This window comes from Hippopotamus amphibius, chromosome 16 (genome assembly GCF_030028045.1).
Source record: "Hippopotamus amphibius kiboko isolate mHipAmp2 chromosome 16, mHipAmp2.hap2, whole genome shotgun sequence".
Taxonomy (NCBI): Eukaryota; Metazoa; Chordata; class Mammalia; order Artiodactyla; family Hippopotamidae; genus Hippopotamus; species Hippopotamus amphibius.
In genome coordinates, this window is record NC_080201.1 from 50,154,336 (window position 1) to 50,172,178 (window position 17,843).

The 17,843-nt window shown below is 55.5% G+C and overlaps 1 protein-coding gene across 3 annotated transcripts; it reads right to left on the reverse strand.

Annotated features, from left to right (window-relative positions):
- Positions 1 to 1,619: 1,619 nt before the first annotated feature.
- LRFN1 (leucine rich repeat and fibronectin type III domain containing 1) lies at positions 1,620 to 13,925 on the reverse strand. 3 transcript variants are annotated; one of them, XM_057713591.1, is made up of 6 exons: positions 13,808 to 13,925; positions 11,320 to 11,352; positions 10,607 to 10,734; positions 9,028 to 9,082; positions 7,186 to 8,628; positions 1,620 to 3,352 (listed from the first exon to the last, which is right to left on the reverse strand). In XM_057713591.1, exons 5-6 carry the CDS (start codon positions 8,589 to 8,591, stop codon positions 2,446 to 2,448), a joined length of 2,313 nt encoding a protein of 770 aa, XP_057569574.1. In that variant the 5' UTR covers positions 8,592 to 8,628; positions 9,028 to 9,082; positions 10,607 to 10,734; positions 11,320 to 11,352; positions 13,808 to 13,925; the 3' UTR covers positions 1,620 to 2,445. The 3 variants fall into 3 exon arrangements, with proteins under 3 accessions (XP_057569574.1, XP_057569572.1, XP_057569573.1); XM_057713589.1 differs by lacking the exon at positions 10,607 to 10,734; XM_057713590.1 differs by lacking the exon at positions 10,607 to 10,734 and having other exon boundaries at positions 11,220 to 11,352.
- Positions 13,926 to 17,843: the final 3,918 nt, after the last annotated feature.

Sequence of the window (17,843 nt, forward strand, 5' to 3'; positions counted from 1 at the left end):
ACCCAATGCAGCCAATAAAAATAAGTAAATTTATAAATAAAAAAAAATACATATATATATATATATTCAGATGGTTAGGTGTGTAGGATTTGGAGGCAGTAAGCTTTTCAATCATGACTCTGCCGTTTACTGCCTGCATGATCTTGGACAAGCTCCTTACCCCTCTGAACTTCAGTTTCCTTATCTAAAAACGAGGGTGCACAAGGCCTCTCGCCTTCTGAGATGGCCCACACTCTGTGGAGTGTGTTTCTCTCTAAATAAATCCACTTCTTACCTATCAATCAATCAATCAAGAAAGAAAGAAGGTGCACACACTGCCCACATCTATTGCAAAGTATAGACGTGATCATTCTTACTAAGTCCACTTGGTGAGTGCTATGTGCCAGGGACTGAGCTGCACGCTCTCTACTCATGTATCAGGGAGGGTTTGTGAGCACAGTGCCTGGTGTGTGGGAAGCCCTTAGTACCCAGCAGTCGTGATGACTGAGATAGAGAAGTGTGGCTAGGCCACTGGGTGATGCTGGCCTGTGATTCTCTGGTGCCTCTGTCCTTGCTGCCTCCCACCTTGTCTGCCCAGATCCACCCCCCTCCCTCCTGCTCTGTTTCTATTTCTGTCTTTCTCTCCTCCTTCCCAGGCCTCAGGAGGCCCCTGGCTGGCATGGAGCCTTCCTCCTTCTTCCCCAGAATCAGGAAAGAGTTTTCACTTCAGGGCTCACCCCCCAAAACAACTTCCCTTCTCCAGGCACAGCCCACACCCTCACCTGAGCAACTCCCCTCCCCGCAACAAGCTCTGTGCCCTCAGCAGACCCCTTCTCCACCTAAGAGCCCTCAGATTCCAGACAGCGTGACAAAGGAGCCCTTTCCCTAGTCTCCGCCCAACCAGGCTGGCTTTGGATACCCATGCTCAGCTAACTAAGGTCCTTAGGGCCATTCCCCAGCCTCCATAGACATAAGAGGCTACATTTTGTAGTGGTGAGGAACAGATACTGAGGTCAAATTGCCAGTTCTCCTATTTCTTCACCAGGGGAGCCTTGAGCAAGTGACTTCACTTCTCCCTGGTGTAGTTCTGTCTGTAAAAATGGAGCCAAATGTACCTACCTTGAACAGCTGTCCGACCTTAGAGAGATGAGCTGAACTTAGAGAAATGAGTTGTGCTTAGCACAATGCCTATGTGTAGAATGAACATTCCCTAGTTGCTCAGCACTAAAGACTTAGAAGCCTGCCTGCCTTTTTAAATCCCAAATTTTGCCATCTTCTGGTTATGTGACCTAGGGCAAGTTACTTTACTTCTGAACCTCAATTTCCTCATCTATAAAATGGGATAATGGTACTCATGTCCTAGGGTTGCTGTGAGGATTAAACAATTTAAGTGCTTGGCATATAGTAAGCACTCACTAAACCTTAGCTGTTGTTTGTGTGTTTTCTCTTTTCTTTTTTTTTTAATTATTCCCCACCTCTAAGTCTCTCAGAGGGTAGGAAACTGTCTGCAAATCTTCCTGGTCCCAGTTAGCCATCCTACCTTCAGTGTCACTTAAGAGTCCTTATGCTGTAGTCTAGGTCACCCTCCCCCTCAACCCCCCCAAGACACAAGAACACACACAGAGGTCAGCAGAGCGGCCTCAGACACAGAAAAAAGTTTAATTCTCCTGCGGCGGAGGCTCCCGGCTCCGGTAGGGAGGGGAATTTGGTTTTGTTCACGTGGGGATTTATTTGAGGGTAAGAGGAAGGAATAGGGGAGAGTCTGGTCCTTCCAGTGGGACCTGCCCGGGAGAATGTCTACTGGGGAGATATAATCTGGAGAGACAAGGAGGCTGGACGCAATACGGGAGGGCAGAGGCAGAAGAGACGACAGGACAGAGAAAAGAGGAACAAATAAGGAAGGACACAAGACAGAGACGACAGAGGGCGGGACAGAGACAAACGAAGGGAACCGAGAAAGGGAGACCCCCAAGCCAGACCCGATGGGACCAGGGAATTGAATGGGGTGGGGGTGGGGGCTTTGGAGGCCGCCGCGGGACAGAATAGGATCTAGTCCAGCCAGATACAAGAAATGGGCCCCTCGCCCCTGCCCCGGGTCCCGGGCGGGAGGAGGGGGCTCGTGTCTCAGTGCTGCAGTGTCGGGGGGGCCCTGCCCCTCCCCGCGCTTCGCTGTGTAAGGCACCGGCTCCAGCGAGGTCCGCGAGCGCGCGGGGGGAGGGACAGGAGGGGGGCTTAGAGTCCGTGGGGGAGGGGAGCCCGGCGGCCCTCCCTCAAAGCCCCTTGAGTGCCGGGGCATGGCCTCGAGCCGCAGCCCAGGCTGCCCGCCCCCTCCAGGGAGGAGAAGGGCGCGTCTCCCCTCCGGTCCGACGTCTCGGCTCGGTGCTTTCTCCCACGAGTCCTGCCCCGGCGTCCGGGCGGCTGGGCCTTTGTTCACCGCACCCAGGCGTCCCGGCGCCCGCCCGCCGCTCACACGGTACTCTCCAGCATCCACTCGGTGCTGGTAAAGGCCAGGCGCGCCCTGGCGGAGCCCAGCCCCAGGTCTCCGTCCTCCCCGGCCGCGCCCCCTCCAGCCCCGTCCAGGTGCGGCGTGGACCTGTGGCGCTTTGTCCGCCGGGCGCGGCGCGGGTAACTGTGGCTCTGGAAGAGCGCCCCGTAGTCCCCGTCGAACGAATAGCGCTGCTGCGGCCTCGGCCGGGCCGGGGCTCCCCCAGGAACCAGCGCTAAAGTGGGGGGCGCCGAAGCCGGCGGTCCCAGGGCCCCGGAACGGCTCCTCCGAGGGCCCGCCGCGGCCCGAGACTCCTCCCCGGAGGTTTCCTCGGACGGCAGCAGGCACAGCGAGGTGGCTGAGCCGCCCAGGGAGCGTCCAAGGACCGCCTCCGGTTCCGCGGAAGCCGTGTCGGCCGCGGTGGCCTTCGCCTCGACGGCCACGGCCGCAGCAGCGGGAGTTGCCACCTCGCGCAGCGCCTCGTAGCGATCTTGCGCCGGCGGGGGCGGGGCCGGCGTTGCGCCTGCGCCGTTGGTCTGAGAGCACACGTGGCTGACCCGCGGAGGCGACCTGGAGGTGCCCTTGACCCGGCGGCCGTCCCCATCGCCGTAGACCTTGTAGCGGATCATGAGCAGAACGATGAAAACAAGGACAGAGGCGACAATGACACCCCCGATGGCGATGATCATGGTGCCGCCCAAGAAATGGGCCCTCAGGGGGCGGCAAGGCGCGGGATCCCCAGCTGTGGTAAACTGCACGCAGCCCACCACTCGGGTGGCGGGCAGCGCTGTGGCCCCATCGTCGTAGACGGCCAGCACACACAGGTCGTAGGCGCGGCCTGCTGCCAGATCATTCACCAGGAAGGTCTGGCTGGTGGACGGGATCATCCTGCGGGAGGGGGCGGGATCGGCGCGGGGTTAGCTCCACTCTGAACCACGCTGCTTCAGTTGCATGTCCCACCCTTGGGGACCAAACCATGCATCCCTACCAATGTCTCACCCTCTACTGGGACAACAGCAGCCATTCAAGCAGCAAATTCCGACCCTCTCAGGACCTTTGATACAGGCCACGCCCCTTATCTACATGCCCCACTCAGACCCACCTCCTGTCCGTGTCTCATTACCTACTAGGATAATTTCAGCCATTCATCTTCCCCCATCTACATATCCTGGCCCCTGCCAGGGAGGAATGCTACAGCTTTTAGGCCCTGCTCTCGAGGGGCATGCTCCCTAGCAGTGTCTCATTCCCACTAGGACAAGTGCCATTCAAGCACCCTTATCTACATATCCCCGCCCCCCTTTAAGGGGATGATGCTACAGGCCACGCCCCCTTACCTGCATGTCCCACCCTCACTCAAGAGGACAATGAGGTCACCCCACACCCCCAGTCTTACTCCTACTGGGACAATGGATGCTCTTCTAGTTCCTCTCTTCTACATATTCCTGCCCTTTCAGGGAAACCACGATACAGACCACTCCCCCTCATCTGCATATCCCACCCTTGGGTATACACATCTCCTAGCTGCATCTATATTCTAGGACAATTTCCAAGCCCCTCAACTACATATTCCAGCCCACTAAGGGGCCAGGGTTAAAGGCCCCTTCCCTTCTGATTGACAGGTGCCTTCCATGCCACACCCCATAACGGTCCACTGGAGATAGTTTCCCTACTGTGCCTAGGACCATGTCCACTCTTTGCATGTCCTGCACCATGTCCAGATATCAAAGGCAACCACTCTGTGTGCACGCCCTGCCCTATATTGCCGAAGTCACTAAATCATGCCCCCAGGTAAGTTTCATGCATGATTGGGGCAAATGTAGCCAAGAAAGCAGGCTCCTTTCTTGCTATGGGCCCCTGCCTTCCAATGAGCGGCAGTGTAGAGAAATGGTTAAGCTGACAAAGTCTGAGAGCCACGATGCCAGAGTCTGAGTTTTCTTCTGCTCTCTCCTAGCTCCTGAAACTTCAGGCAAGTTTCTTAACCTCTCTGTGTCTCTGTGTCTTAATACCCAAATGGGGGTATTAAGAATTCCTTCACCATAGAGTAGAGATGGTGTGAAGTATGCTGAGTTAACATACCCAAAGCCTGGCACTTAATAATTTCATTAACAGCTTGCATCCCACCCAGCGCTGGCCAGTAACCCCTGCTGTGGCTCACACTCTCCTGCCAATTGCGCTCCTCCCCATCTATAAGACCATTCCCACTAGGCCTTGCCTCTCTTCTGTTGCCACGTCCAGCCTCCGCTAACCTGGGACTGCCACATCCACGTAGACTTACACGCACTCAATCTCGAAAGCTCTCCTCTCCCACAAAGCTCTTAGTGGGTCACCAGAGACAAGAACCACCTCTTCATCTGCGTGGGGACCATGCTGCAGGGACGCCACCTCCTCTGAAGGCCATGTCCCCATCTCCGCAGGCCTCTTACCTCTCAGAAGCATCACCTTCCCTCCAGTCAGGCCACCTTCTGGTCCCGAAACCCACCTCAGTTCCTCTACCTCCAGAAGGTTCTGCCACCACCAAGAGCCATCCTCCCACCAAAAGACTTCAGGTAAGGGCCCCAACCCCTCATAAAGGCCCACCACCTCTCCGACTCTCCCCTTGCCTTCCATTTCACAGACCACTGGTCCCCCGCTCCATCCAACCTTGGGCCCATGGCTGTAAGTCTTCCTCTGCCTCTCATCTTCCCTCTCAAAGAGCCTCGGATTCCTTTTGCTCCTTCCCCCAAAATAACCAGTTGCTAGGGACTCCCCCCTTTTCAAGGACAGGCTGGCTCCTTAAGAAAGCTTGAGCCCGTGTGTCTCTAATTGGCTGTAAGACCCAAGCAAGCAGCAGAGCAGGCTTCTCGTTGGTTGTCACTCCGCCCATGGCAGCAGTGAGGAAGTTAACCCCTGCAGTGCTGTAGCACAGGCGCTTGCAATGGGGGACGAAGGATTGGAACTGTGGCCCTACAGGGAAGGGACGATTCCCAAGGTCTGTTGCCCAACTGGAGACAGAGGGCCATCAACATCTGCATACACGCAGGGTCTGGGGCCTGTGAACCTCCCTCCACACCACCATGTAGTGACCATGGGTTAAAGAGAGAAGGAAAAAGGGAAAGAGAGAGGTGGAGAATCACAGAAACCAACAGCTGTTTACAGAAATGTATTATCCATCTCCCCAAATCCCTGCCTGGCAGATAGTGGGTGTGTTCGATGTAAAAAGGGCAGAATTAGGAGTTAGAAGAGTAAGAGCTGGAATCCTGGCTCTGCCTCTTTCTGTGTGACCTTGAGCAAGTGACATCACCCCACTGAGCCTCAGTTTCCCTATCTATAAAATGGGAGGGGGGATCATGGCTGCCTCACAGTGGAGTTTGGAAGGTCGAATGGAGTAGCATCCTTGGTAGTACCTTATAAAAGTTTTTGTTTTGTTCATTTGTTTGCCCTAATATTTGTAAGACGGGGCCAGTGTTTGATCCATCTCAGTAAGCCCAGGGCCCAGCCTGGAAGCTGGCATGCAGTAGGCATTTATTCAGTGTTTGGTAACCAGATTTAAAAAGAGAAGAAAATGAGGATGACAGAGGCAAGAGAAAAGGCAGGCATCCATTCATTCAACCAACAATGGGAAAGCGCCTACTGTGTGCCAGGACCGTGGCCAAGAGAACACTGGGTGAGGTGAAGATGGAGGCCAAGGGGCAGGCTTCTCGAGGGCAGATCTGAGCACCCCCAAGATCTGGGGCTGCCCACAGATGGGGAAATGGCTCCACCTCCTCTGGCGCCCCCAAGTGAAGTCAAACACAGGATTAAGCATTCAGCAGGCACTCTACAGTGTGCACAAGGGAGGCAGAGCCAGGATGAAAGAGAGATGTCCACAGAGCCCACAACCACTTATCAAACACCCACTGTGTGCCAGGTCTGCGGCTGTGAGCCACACTCAGAAACTACTCCGCTGGAGAGACAAGGCAAGGCCAAGGCTGTTAATTCATCATGCACCATCTGCCTCCTCCCTCTGGGCTGCGAGCTCTCTGAGGGCAGGGACTGGTCTCTTGGTCTCCCTGTGTCCCCTGCACCCAGCTCAGGGCCTAGCACAGAGCAGGGGCTTAGTGCCTCCTGAGGGCAGGAGGGAGAGAAGATACAGACAGACAAACAGAGACAGAGTGAGAACAAGAGAAAAACAGGTGATGGGGGAAAGTAAGTCTTTAACGTCTGTCTACAGATGCCTGTCTACCCATATGGGTCTGTCCTCACCAGGGCAATGGCTTTTAACCCAATGGATGGTGGAAATAACTTCTATTTATATCTTTTTCTCATGCTTTTCTGTTTCTATAATGTACCCAGTGTGTTGATACAGCAGCACTGGTATATAGTTTCTAAATATAAGTGTAACTGTAAATTTATATGTGTGAGTATATTTCATGCTCTAGAATCTTTAACTGACAAGGTAGACAAACACCTTTGGCGAGCAGTGATGCAGACCATGAGCCCCACGAGAGAGGGATCATGCCGGGGGCATTCACGGTTGTCACTCCAGCGCCCAGGCCTGGCTCATGTGGGTGCTCAACGAAGAATGCGTGAAAAACAAAGACAGTGAGACAGAAAGAGAGAGAGAAGGAAATAAGGCATATGAGAGTGAGAGACCACTCTGCCTTCCCATCTAGAACCCCAGCTGAGCAAGAAGGCCTAGTAGCCTGCAGATGGGAGGAAGGGCCCCTGGGGAGGAAAGGAGGTCCTGGGACTGCTGCACCCACCTGTAGACAAGGGAGTCGTCTGCGGAGCTGTTGTACTGGACCTGGTACATGCGGATGCCAGGCACGGGCCTCTGGGCTGGCCAGCGGATGAGCACGGAGCTGGAGGTGAGCTCAGCTGCCACCAGCCGGCGCTCGGCCGCCGATTCATTGGCACCAGGTCGGCCGGGCGTGGCGATGTCCGAGGAGCCAGGCTCGGTGAGAGGTGGCGGGGCGGCTGGTGGGGGCGCCATCAGAGGCAGAGGCACCACGCACACCTCCACTGGTGCCGTGGCTTCCCCGGCGGCGTTGGAGGCGATGCAAGTGAAGGTGCCGCTGTCCCGCAAGGTGGTGATGGTTACATCCAGCGTCCCATCCCCCCGGACCCGGGTCCGGCTTGAGTTCCCCAGCAACCGCCCGTCGGGTGCCACCCAGTGCACCACGGGCTCAGGGTCACCCACGGCCCGGCAGCGCAGGCTGACCGCCTGGCCCTCCACCACCAGGGCCCGGCCGCCCGCCTGCCGAGTGATCAGCGGAGGTTCACACAGGAACTCCTCCTCGGGAATGGACCAGAAGTAGCGGTCAGTGAGGTGCTCAGGGGTGGCGCATGTCTCCAGGTCGTCCTCTCTCGTCAGCCGCCGCAGCCAGAGCAGCTCGCAGTTGCAGTGCAAGGGGTTGCCGCCGAAGCTGACCGTAAGCGGCGTGGGTGGCTTTGGCCCGGGGCCTTGGGACCTCAGGAAGAGCCCATCAGGGGGCAGTTTATGCAGGCGGTTGGAGGTCATGTCCAGGCGAACCAGTTTGTGAAGCTGCACGAAGGTACCTTCCGCGATGTGGTCGATGAGGTTGTGGTCCAGCGTGAGGGTGTTCAGGTTTACCATCTGGCCTACGGCCTCCCACGGCAGGGCCTCCAGGTTGTTGTAGGACAGATCCAGGTCCTCCACGGTGGACAGGAAGGCGTCGAAGGCGGCCGACTCCACCCGGCGGATCTGGTTGTTGCCGAGGATCAGATGGCGGAGGTTGCCCAAGCCGCGCAGCTGGTCACCCCGGACTTCCGCCAGGCGGTTGCTGTCGAGGTGCAGGGCGCGGAGGGCGCGGAGGTCTGCAAAGGCCCCCGCTGCCACCTGGCCGATGGTGTTCCGGGAGAGGGTGAGGTGCACCAGGCTGGTCATGTTCGCGAAGTCTCGGCGGCGAACAGCCGCGATGAAGTTGTCGGTGAGCCGCAGCTCCACCACGCGCCGGTCGATGGCCGGTGGCACAAAGAGCAAGCCGGTCTTGGCGCACAGCATGGTCAGCGTGGGCGCCACGTTCTGGCAGATGCAGCGGCCGGGGCAGGGCTGGCCTCGAGATGCCCCTGCCCAGAGGAGCAGCAGAAAGGGCAGGATAGCCGGCGGCAGCGAGAGGAGCGCGGAGGAGAAGGGGCCCGGAGCCATGGTGCAGGGGGAAGGTGGGAGGAGTGGGAGGTGAGGTCTGCGAGGAAGGAGACCTGTCACCCGAGTGTAGGCCTTGACCACCGCCTGGCCCCCCTGGGATGTCCTGCTAGGAGTCCTACCCAGATCCCTCCCTTCCTGACAACTGGGTCCTGCAGGACAGGACAAGACTAATCATCAGCTGTCATGCACTTGTTAAGATAACAATATTTCCAGGCCGCCTGGTGAATTACCACTGCCCAGCACTGAGGGTCCTACCCCCACCTCTGCCCCTCTTCTAGGAGCTCCCAGACCTCTCATAATCTCCCAACCAGAGGGATGACATCCGGCCCAGCCCAGGTCTTCCAGTACCGACGAACTATTTTGAACAATCACTGCTGACTAGGGTTTAAAGTCACAGCCATACTCCCTGGGTTCAAATTCCAGCTTGGACACTTACTAGCTGTGTGACCTTGGGCAAGTGTCTGAACCTCTCTGAATCTCGGTTTCTTCATCTGTAAAACAGAGATAAAAACAGGCCTTACCTCTGTGAGGATTAAATGGATTAATGAGCATGGTATACTCAGAACAGTGCCTGGCACATAAAATGCGTTCAATACACGGAAGTGGATAATTATTATTATAATCATCGAGTGTCCAGTACGTGCCAGGCATAGACATGTGCACTAGTACTAAGAGCAAGGGCTTTGAAATCAAATAGACTCAGGTTCAAGTCCAGCTCCCCCAACTTGCTAGCTCTGTGACCCCAAACCAATGATTTTCCCTAACTAGGCCATAATTTCCTGATTTGTAAAATGGTCTGATAATTGTACTATCTTCACTGGGTTGTTGCAAGAGTTCAGTGACCTCATTCATAGGGGTCACTGAGCATGGACCCTGGCACACAGTAAATATTCAATAAATGTTAAGGGTAACACCCCTCTCCCCCCACAACTTTGGTAGTGGCAGAGGGGGTCTGAAGATGGGAGGGGCTGAAAAAAACACATCAGTCTCCCTGCTCAGTCTTGGGAAGTCTTTCTTTGAGCCTGGTTTCATCCTGGGCTCTGCTGAGCTCCCAAGCAGGGGGCAGACTTTTGTGTTGACGTTAATGGGCACAACACAAGGCCCCATATATCCCTACACACACACACACACACACACACACACACGCACACACACAATCAGGCTGTGCCCCTGCTCCAGGCAAAACCTTCCGGCGGGGATTCCCCCTGCGGCAGCTGCAGCCCACGACATGTCAGCTCCCATCACAACACGGGGTGGGTGGGGGGTGAAGACGAAAGAATGGGAAGGGGGCGTCCCTGAAACTGTTTTAACCCCACCCCACGCCCCAGTCCCTGCTGGCCCACCTCCTAGGAATCTGTAGTCTAGGGCTGTGGCCTGATGGGGCCCTGATCCTTCGGCTCATGGGAGGGGAACTGTGGACACAGAGAAGGGACCAAGAGAGTTAGAGAGAGAGAAGAGACAGAGAGAGACAAGGGGGAGGGAGAGATGGACTGACAGACACAGAGAGACAGATTCAGACAGAGACAGAGAGACATACAGACAAGAAGAGAAAGAATCCAAAAGAAAGCTGAAGAGACAGGGAGTAAAACTGAAGCAAAGAGAGATAGAAAAACTCAGTGGAGGAGACACACACGCAAAAGAGAGACTGAGACATAGAGATGGAGAGAGGGAGAGACGGGATAAGAGTGTTACAGAGACAGACAAAGCCAGGGAGTAAGAGAGAGACGGAGGGAGACAGTGATAGGGTTGAAGAGAAAAAAGAGGCAAAGTCAGGGCATCCCACCATCTCTGAGGCCCCCCACTAATTTATTTTGCACTCCCTCTGGGACACTGCTCTACATCAGACAGAAAACTCTGGTCTGGGAAGTGGCACTCCCGAGGTAGGAGGCCCAGCTCTGCACCTGCTTGGCTGTAGGGTTTCTAGGGCTCAGAACCACAGTCTATGAAATGGGAAGTCCCACAGCTAGGGTCAGACTCAAGTTGAAACAGTAATAATAACAACGAAGATGACGAACATTTATCGAGTGGCAGCACAGCATTGCTGGACAGGATCTGGCCCTGACTTGCCCAGGTTCACACCCCAGTTTCCTGCTGTGTGACTTTATTCGGGTGACTTCCTTTCTTTGTGCCTCAGTGTGTTCATCTGTAAAATGGGGATGACAGCATCTACCTCATAGGATTGTTGTGAAGATTAAATGAGATAACACACCGTAACATGCCTAGAGTAATTGCTGACAGAGTAAACACTATATAAATGTTAGCTGCTATTAGTGTTAAATTATCATTTCCTCTGGCTCTTTCTCAGCCACCAGCAGGTCCGACTATCAGGAGCTTTTCCCACATACGTGCACATACACACACAAAACAGTAAACCATATCCATGCCACTCTCCAAATGCAGGGTCACTTCACGTCAGGAAACTCTCTTGCATCCTTTACTGATATGAGGAAACTTCCCTTTTCTGACCACTCTACTCATCCTGAAAGGGGTTGTCTCCGGGCCTGAGACCCCCACCTACCACCCATGCCATGGTTCTCCTGAGCCCTTACCCAAACACGATGTTCCTGACCTTGTCACCACCCCCCAGCCTAGGGAGGACCCGGCCCCTCAGGACACTGCCATACCCACCACTGAAATCCATACAAGGCAGTGCTCCAGGCCTCTGGCTGGCTCAGAACAAGCCCAGTCACTCCACATCTCTCTCCCCAGCCTGAGGGACCCCACTCACCTCTCTTCAGGGAGTCAGGGCCTGGGCCAGTACCTGCAAAGGAACAAAACCACACTGTTACCATTCTTCTGCTTCCTCTCTGGAGACCTGCCTCAGAGATCATCTTAGCCAAGGAAGTCCCTGGTGTGATCCCTCTCTCAGCCCTGCTGCTGCAGATTCTGCATAGTCTCAGGTGGACCCAGGAAGTCATCTCTGGAAACCAAGGAGTCTAGGCCTCATACTGTACACCCTCTAAAATCCATAAGTCTAGGACTTTTGTCCTTTGTCCTCTGGGGGCTCAAGAAGCTAAGAATCCCATCCTGCCCCTCCCTCAGACTCAAGAGTCCAGGTCTCAGTTCCCTCCTTTCTCAAGACTCAGGACTCTGGCCCCCCAGCCCTCTTCTCCTTCAAACCCAGGATTCTAGGCTGCCAGCCTCCTCCTTCCAGAATCCACATCCCAGTCCCCCAGCTTTAAAGACCTGAACAGTACCAGGAGCTGGGGGCGGACCAGAGGTTCCCATCTTCACCATCACACCAATGTTACACCAACATGTATGGACATGCCAAAACCCACACAGGCCCACAACCCATGACTCTCCATCTGGGTTTCCATGGACACAGCAGCATGATCTGTGTGCCCCCTGCCCTCTAAAGTCTCTTGGTCCAGGATGTGGACACACTTGCGTCCATAGATCCCAGCATACCCCAGGTCATGCTACATAGGCCCCCATTCACTGGGCCCATAAGTGGGGTCAGCCTTGTGTCAAGGACACAGGCACACATGCACATATCACCCTGCACATATATATTTGAACATACACAACCCCACTCCCCAGAGACCAGCACGAACGCACAAATGGACTCACAGTATAGACACATACCCTCAAGGCTGACACACCTACACACAACCACACACACAGCACTGCCTTTTCCCTTGCACACTCACACACAGATGCACACACACAACAGTGATACCCACGTGTCCCCAGGTGCAGGGACCTATAACAGATCTACCCTTGCACGCTTACCAACACGCAGGAAAACACACATATAACAGATGCTCAGGCATACAAAGATACACAGGTGCCTGCTCTTAAATGCCCAGACACACTCCTGCAACTCCACATATCCCCATGATGCATGGTCACAAAGCCGGTACATTCCCCCACCAACAGATGCACAAATGCACACACTAGTGGGTACACACCTCATACACACACACACAACCACAATGTGCACAGACACTTACAAGGCTGATACACACTCAAACAAGCACACAGATCCAAAAAGATCCACCTTTGCACAGACACTCCGAGATGTTCACTCATAACAGACACACGCTCACACAACTGCCCTGTGAGGGATTTACACGCTTACAAATACACACAAAATATTGAACCACAGTGACACAGTCAACAGATAGGCAGAGACACTCACATAGTCATGGACACACATCCCTCCAGCCCTGAGGCACCCCAGCCCCACCTACTTCCCAGGCCAAAGAAATCCTAACATCCCTCCCTCCCAGCACACCCCCCTCCCCAGTCAGGTCAGAGTTCAGCAGGTCGAATCTCAGAGGGTTGGGGGCCTGAGTCCTAGAGCATCGGTCCAAGGCAATCCTCCCACCAGCAGCCCAAAGGTCCCTCAGCCTGGCCATCTGGATGCAGGCAACTCCAGCCCCATCTGCAGAGATCTGGCGGGTGGGAGACTGGGGTGGGATGGGTGGGAAAGGGCCGAGTGTGCGTCCCTCCCCTAGGGCCCATCTGTCCATCCCTCGGCCTCTCATCCCTCCATCTGTCCACCTACCGGCTGCCCATCCCCCCCCACCCAGCCACCGGGAAGGGGAAGACATGGCCGTCTCCCCCAAGGACCGCCGAGGACCCCTCCCTCCCAGTTGACATGGACCGAGGGAGCGGCAAACTCCCCTCCCCCAAACCCACACAGAGGCCTGGCCCTGAGCCCCAGCCCCCCGCCGGGAACCTGACATGGACGCACAGACACACACCCTCGGAGACATACAACCCGCAGACACACACACACACACACACACACACACAAATGGACACCCGAGCAGGCAGACCCGGCTACACAGACCCTGGGATGGACATCCAACCCGGACACAAACACCCAACGCAGCTAGCCGCGCGAACCCACTCGCTGCGGGGGGGGACCCACACCTGGGCACACAACCCACGCACACACACCTGCACACAGCCCCTCCGATGGGCGCGCGACAGCCCCCCAGACACACAGCCGGAGGGGCAGCCACCCGGGGGGGACACACGCACGGCCGGACACAGCACCTCGGCTCGACACCCGACACACACCCGGATGGCCACACAAGCAGGGCGCCGCACACGCCGGCGCCGGGCACACACAGGGCCGCGCGAGCGCACGCCGGGCCCGCCGCAGCGCCGCGGACACACACTCACACGCTCGCACGCTCACACCCGCGCTCACACCGGCGCCCCCGCCCGCCGCCTCCCCGGCCGCTGCGGGCCGCGCTCACCCAGCCCGGGGGGGCCCCGGGCCCGGCCCCGCCGCCGCCGCCTCGCTCCGCGCCATGGTGGGGGGAGGGCCGGGGGAGGGGGCGCGGTGCCGCGGGGCCGCCTCCCTCCCGCCTCCCGCCCTCCCTCCCGAGCCGCCGCCGAGCTCCGCCCTCCGCGCCGCCCGCCGCCCGAGTCCCGCCGCCGCCGCCGCCGCCGCAAGGGGGGAGGGGGCGCCGACCGGGGGGGCCGGGCCGGGCGGGGCGGCCACGCGCCCCCGACCCCCGCCCGGGGGCCAGCCGCAGACCCCTCTCCACTGCAGAGCCGCCGGCCCGCCCCCAACCCCTCCCCAGCCCCACCTCCAGCCCAGCCGGCTTCCCCAGAGACCACCAGACCACGCCCCGACTGGCACGGGGACCCTAGAAGCCCCAGTGGAGACCTCAGATCATGGCCCAATACTCAGGGGGACTCCAGATCATGCCTTACCTCCTTTGAGAACCCAGACCATGTTCCTCAGCCACCCAGGACCACAAATCATGTCCTACTCTCCTTGGTGACCTCAGACTCTGCCCCACACACATCAGGGACCCTAGTCTGTACCCCCAAATCTAGGGGGACCCCAGACCACATCCCAGCATCCAAGGGGATCCACAGCACTCCCAGCAGGGACCCTAAGTCACACCCCAACATTCAGGTGGACCCCAGACCACATCCCATCCCTCAGGGACCTGAGATCACACCCCGACATCCAGAGAGGATTCAGACCATATGTCAACATCTAGGGAGATCCCAGATCATGCCTTACTCCCTTTGGGGACCCAAACCATGTTCTACAGCCACTCAGGACCACAGAGCATATCCCACTCCTTCCTGGAGACCCTCTGTCCTTCTACCCTCTCAACCTCAAACCATTCCCTGGCCCCCGTTAGGAACTCCAGACCATGTCTAAACTTCTAGGGGGGCCCAAATATGTCTCTTAACCCCATGGGAGACCCTAAACTTTCACGATTACCCTCATTAAGTCTCAGACCATCCTCACCTCCAAGGCACCCCTTGGTTTCCAAAATGTCCAATTTGCCCCAGATTCTTGATCATCCTCCCCATCAGTACTGCCCTCCTGAGGACCCTGCCTCCTCCCTGTTCCTATTCTCTCTTGAACCCTGCAGGCCCTTCCCCCACCTTGTGACTTCTGTGGAGCCCAAAATTCCTCGTTCCTTCCTTGTTCAGACCCCTTTTCCCAACTCCTACTGAATAGCTGAGCCCCAGCCCCTCTCGCACTGAGTATCTCAGGCCACTCTCCTCCTGTCTTTGAGATATTCACTGGCCTCTAAACCCAGCAAGTCTTTCCCTCAAAATCTGTCTTATTGCAATCCCCCAGGGTCCTGGTGGCCCAAATCCCCCCCATTTTGGATCCCATATGTATTCTAAGATCTTCTCCTAAACCCCTTCCCTAAATACTTCCTAGCCACGTCATCACATGGAATCTGCCCTGCCCACCCCCAGCCCCCTCCCAGATCATGGACATCTCCGCAGAGCTTCCCTCTAGTGAACCTCCCTTTACCGAGACACTCACAAGCATTAGATACCCCTGGGGACACTCACAACCCCACCCCACTTCATAGTCTCTAGATTTCACCATCACCACCAGCATCACCACAGCCACCCAGGCACCATCCCCACCTCACCCTGGTACTCCCTGCTGGGACATGGGGGACTATAGCTAGGAGGACAGATGAGGAAGAATAATAACAACAGCAAAAGTGGACACGTGTCCAACACTACTATGTGCCAGGAATGGATCTAAGGGCTTCACATATACAACTTCATTCACTCTTCACAGCAGCCAGATGAGGAGGCCACATTACTAGCCCCATTTTACAGATGAGGAAAATTGAGCCACAGAGAGGTTTAGTCACTTGCCTAAGGTCACACAGATAGTAAATGGCAGAACAAGGTGGAGGCAAAGGGGAAAGAGAGTGATGGCAGGCCTGGGATGGATGGGAGTGGAAAAGGGGAGGGTGAGAAGATAATAATAAGAGACAGAGGTACGCAGAGGTGGAGGAACAAAGAGCCTGAGTCCAGGCAGAGAGCCTCACTTACAGAGCATATCTGGCCCTGTGAGCTCTGGCCCCTGCCTACCTCTTGACCTCATCCCTGAGCACTCTTGTCTTCCAGCCTCAATAATGAATTTGCTTTTCTTCCAACATAGCGCCTCATTCCAGCCCCTTGGCCTTTGCACTGTTGTCACCTTCCATGGCTGTTTCCTTCTTTTCATTCAGTTCTTAAATTGAATGTAATCTCTTCAGAGAGGCCTTCCTTTCCCATGATCAATTTACGTCCCCACCGCCAACTGTCCTGATATCTGCAGATTACTTTGAAATTACTTTAAAAATAAAAATGGATTAATGGATGGATAGATGGATGGCTATGTGATAAAGCAAGTACAGTCAAAACATTAATGGTAGGGACTTCCCTGGCGATCCAGTGCTTAGTACTCTGCACTTCCAATGCAGGGGGTGGGGGTACGGGTTCAATCCCTGGTAGGGGAACTACAATCCCACATGCCGCATGGCGTGGCAAAAAAAAAAAGAAGTTAATGGTAGAATCTAGGTGGTGGATATATGGGTGTTCACTGTAAAATTATTTCAACTTTGCTGCATGTTTGAAATTTTTCATGATAAATGTTGGCCGGGAAAAAACCAGAGGACTCTTCTAGAGACTAAAGAGGCAACGAAAAAAACTCAGACGGGTCCCACCATTTCTGACATTCCATCACCTCATTTTATTTCCTTCATAGCCCTATCACTCTTGGTAATACTCTTGTTTGCTTGTTTGTTTATCTATTTACTGTTTACTTATTTATTTATTGCTTGTCTAGTCATTGAAATGTAAGCCACCCAAGGGAAATGGCATCCGCACCAGTTTTCTCCAGTGTCCAGAATAGTCATTGGCACCCAGTAGGTACTCAGTAAACATATGTTCCTGAAATTCTCTTAGGAGAGGGCCCGGGAGCTAGATCCGCTGCAGACTCACTGCAGAGCCCACACACAGAAATAAACAGGATCTCCCACCCTGGGGTCACTGGAAGGGGAGGAATATACCCCAGAAGCAGGAGAATGCCCCATGAGGTCAGGGAATGTGAGTTGGCCTGAAAAAGAGGACCACGGCTGAAAGCAGCTAGTGTGATTATTTCCCTGGGGCCCTAACTCCTGACCCAGACCAGCTAAGAGAGATCCAATCTAATTCTGCTACAATTTAGGCCCTGCCCTTCAAGCACAGGCTCCATCCTCTGTCTCTAAGGCCCCATCCACGGCAAAATTCCTGCGCCATCAGACCTAAACAAATAAACGCCCCTCAAGCCTAGGTCCCATCCTCACAGCCCAAGCCCCACCCCTTTACCTTAGACACCATCCTAAAATTTGAAATATTCATATTTCTTCAGTCTGGGCCCCGCCCGCACCGAAGCCCCACTCCTCCGCCCTAGCCCCAGCCCTCCACCTTAGGCTCCACTCCAAAAGCCTCAAGCTTTCACTCTAGGCACTGGCCTTTCAGGCCTAGTTTGGGTATCCCATTCTCAGCTCCGACCTAAAGTCCAGTCTTCACCTGTTCCACATAAGCCCTGCTCACATTCAAGGTTAGCAGGGAGAAGTGCCCCAGGGAAAGCCTAGGGAACCTGGATCTTTGGGAACCTAGAGGGGAGGTTGGTGGAAAGAGAAGGGGTGGTTTCCAGTTTGTACCACCCCTCAAAGGCGTGGCCCCAAACCAGGAGCCACGCCCCATTGTGCCCACTTTTCATTGTACAGCGGTATTCTGTTCTGACTTCCTGATTGGTCCCTCCAAAGCTCTCTAGTCAAACCTACTCTGCATTGGACTGCACTTCAGAGTCACCCTCTCTGATTGGTCCCTGCTTTCCAAACTCCCTGCTCCTGATTGGGCAAGTTCTTGTACATGCCTCTTTCTGATTGGATCGTTTGCAATCATGAACCTGGAGGCAGACAGAAGTTCAGTTATGGTGTGGGGGGTAGTAGGGGGAGACGCAGGAGGTAGAGCAGCAGGAGG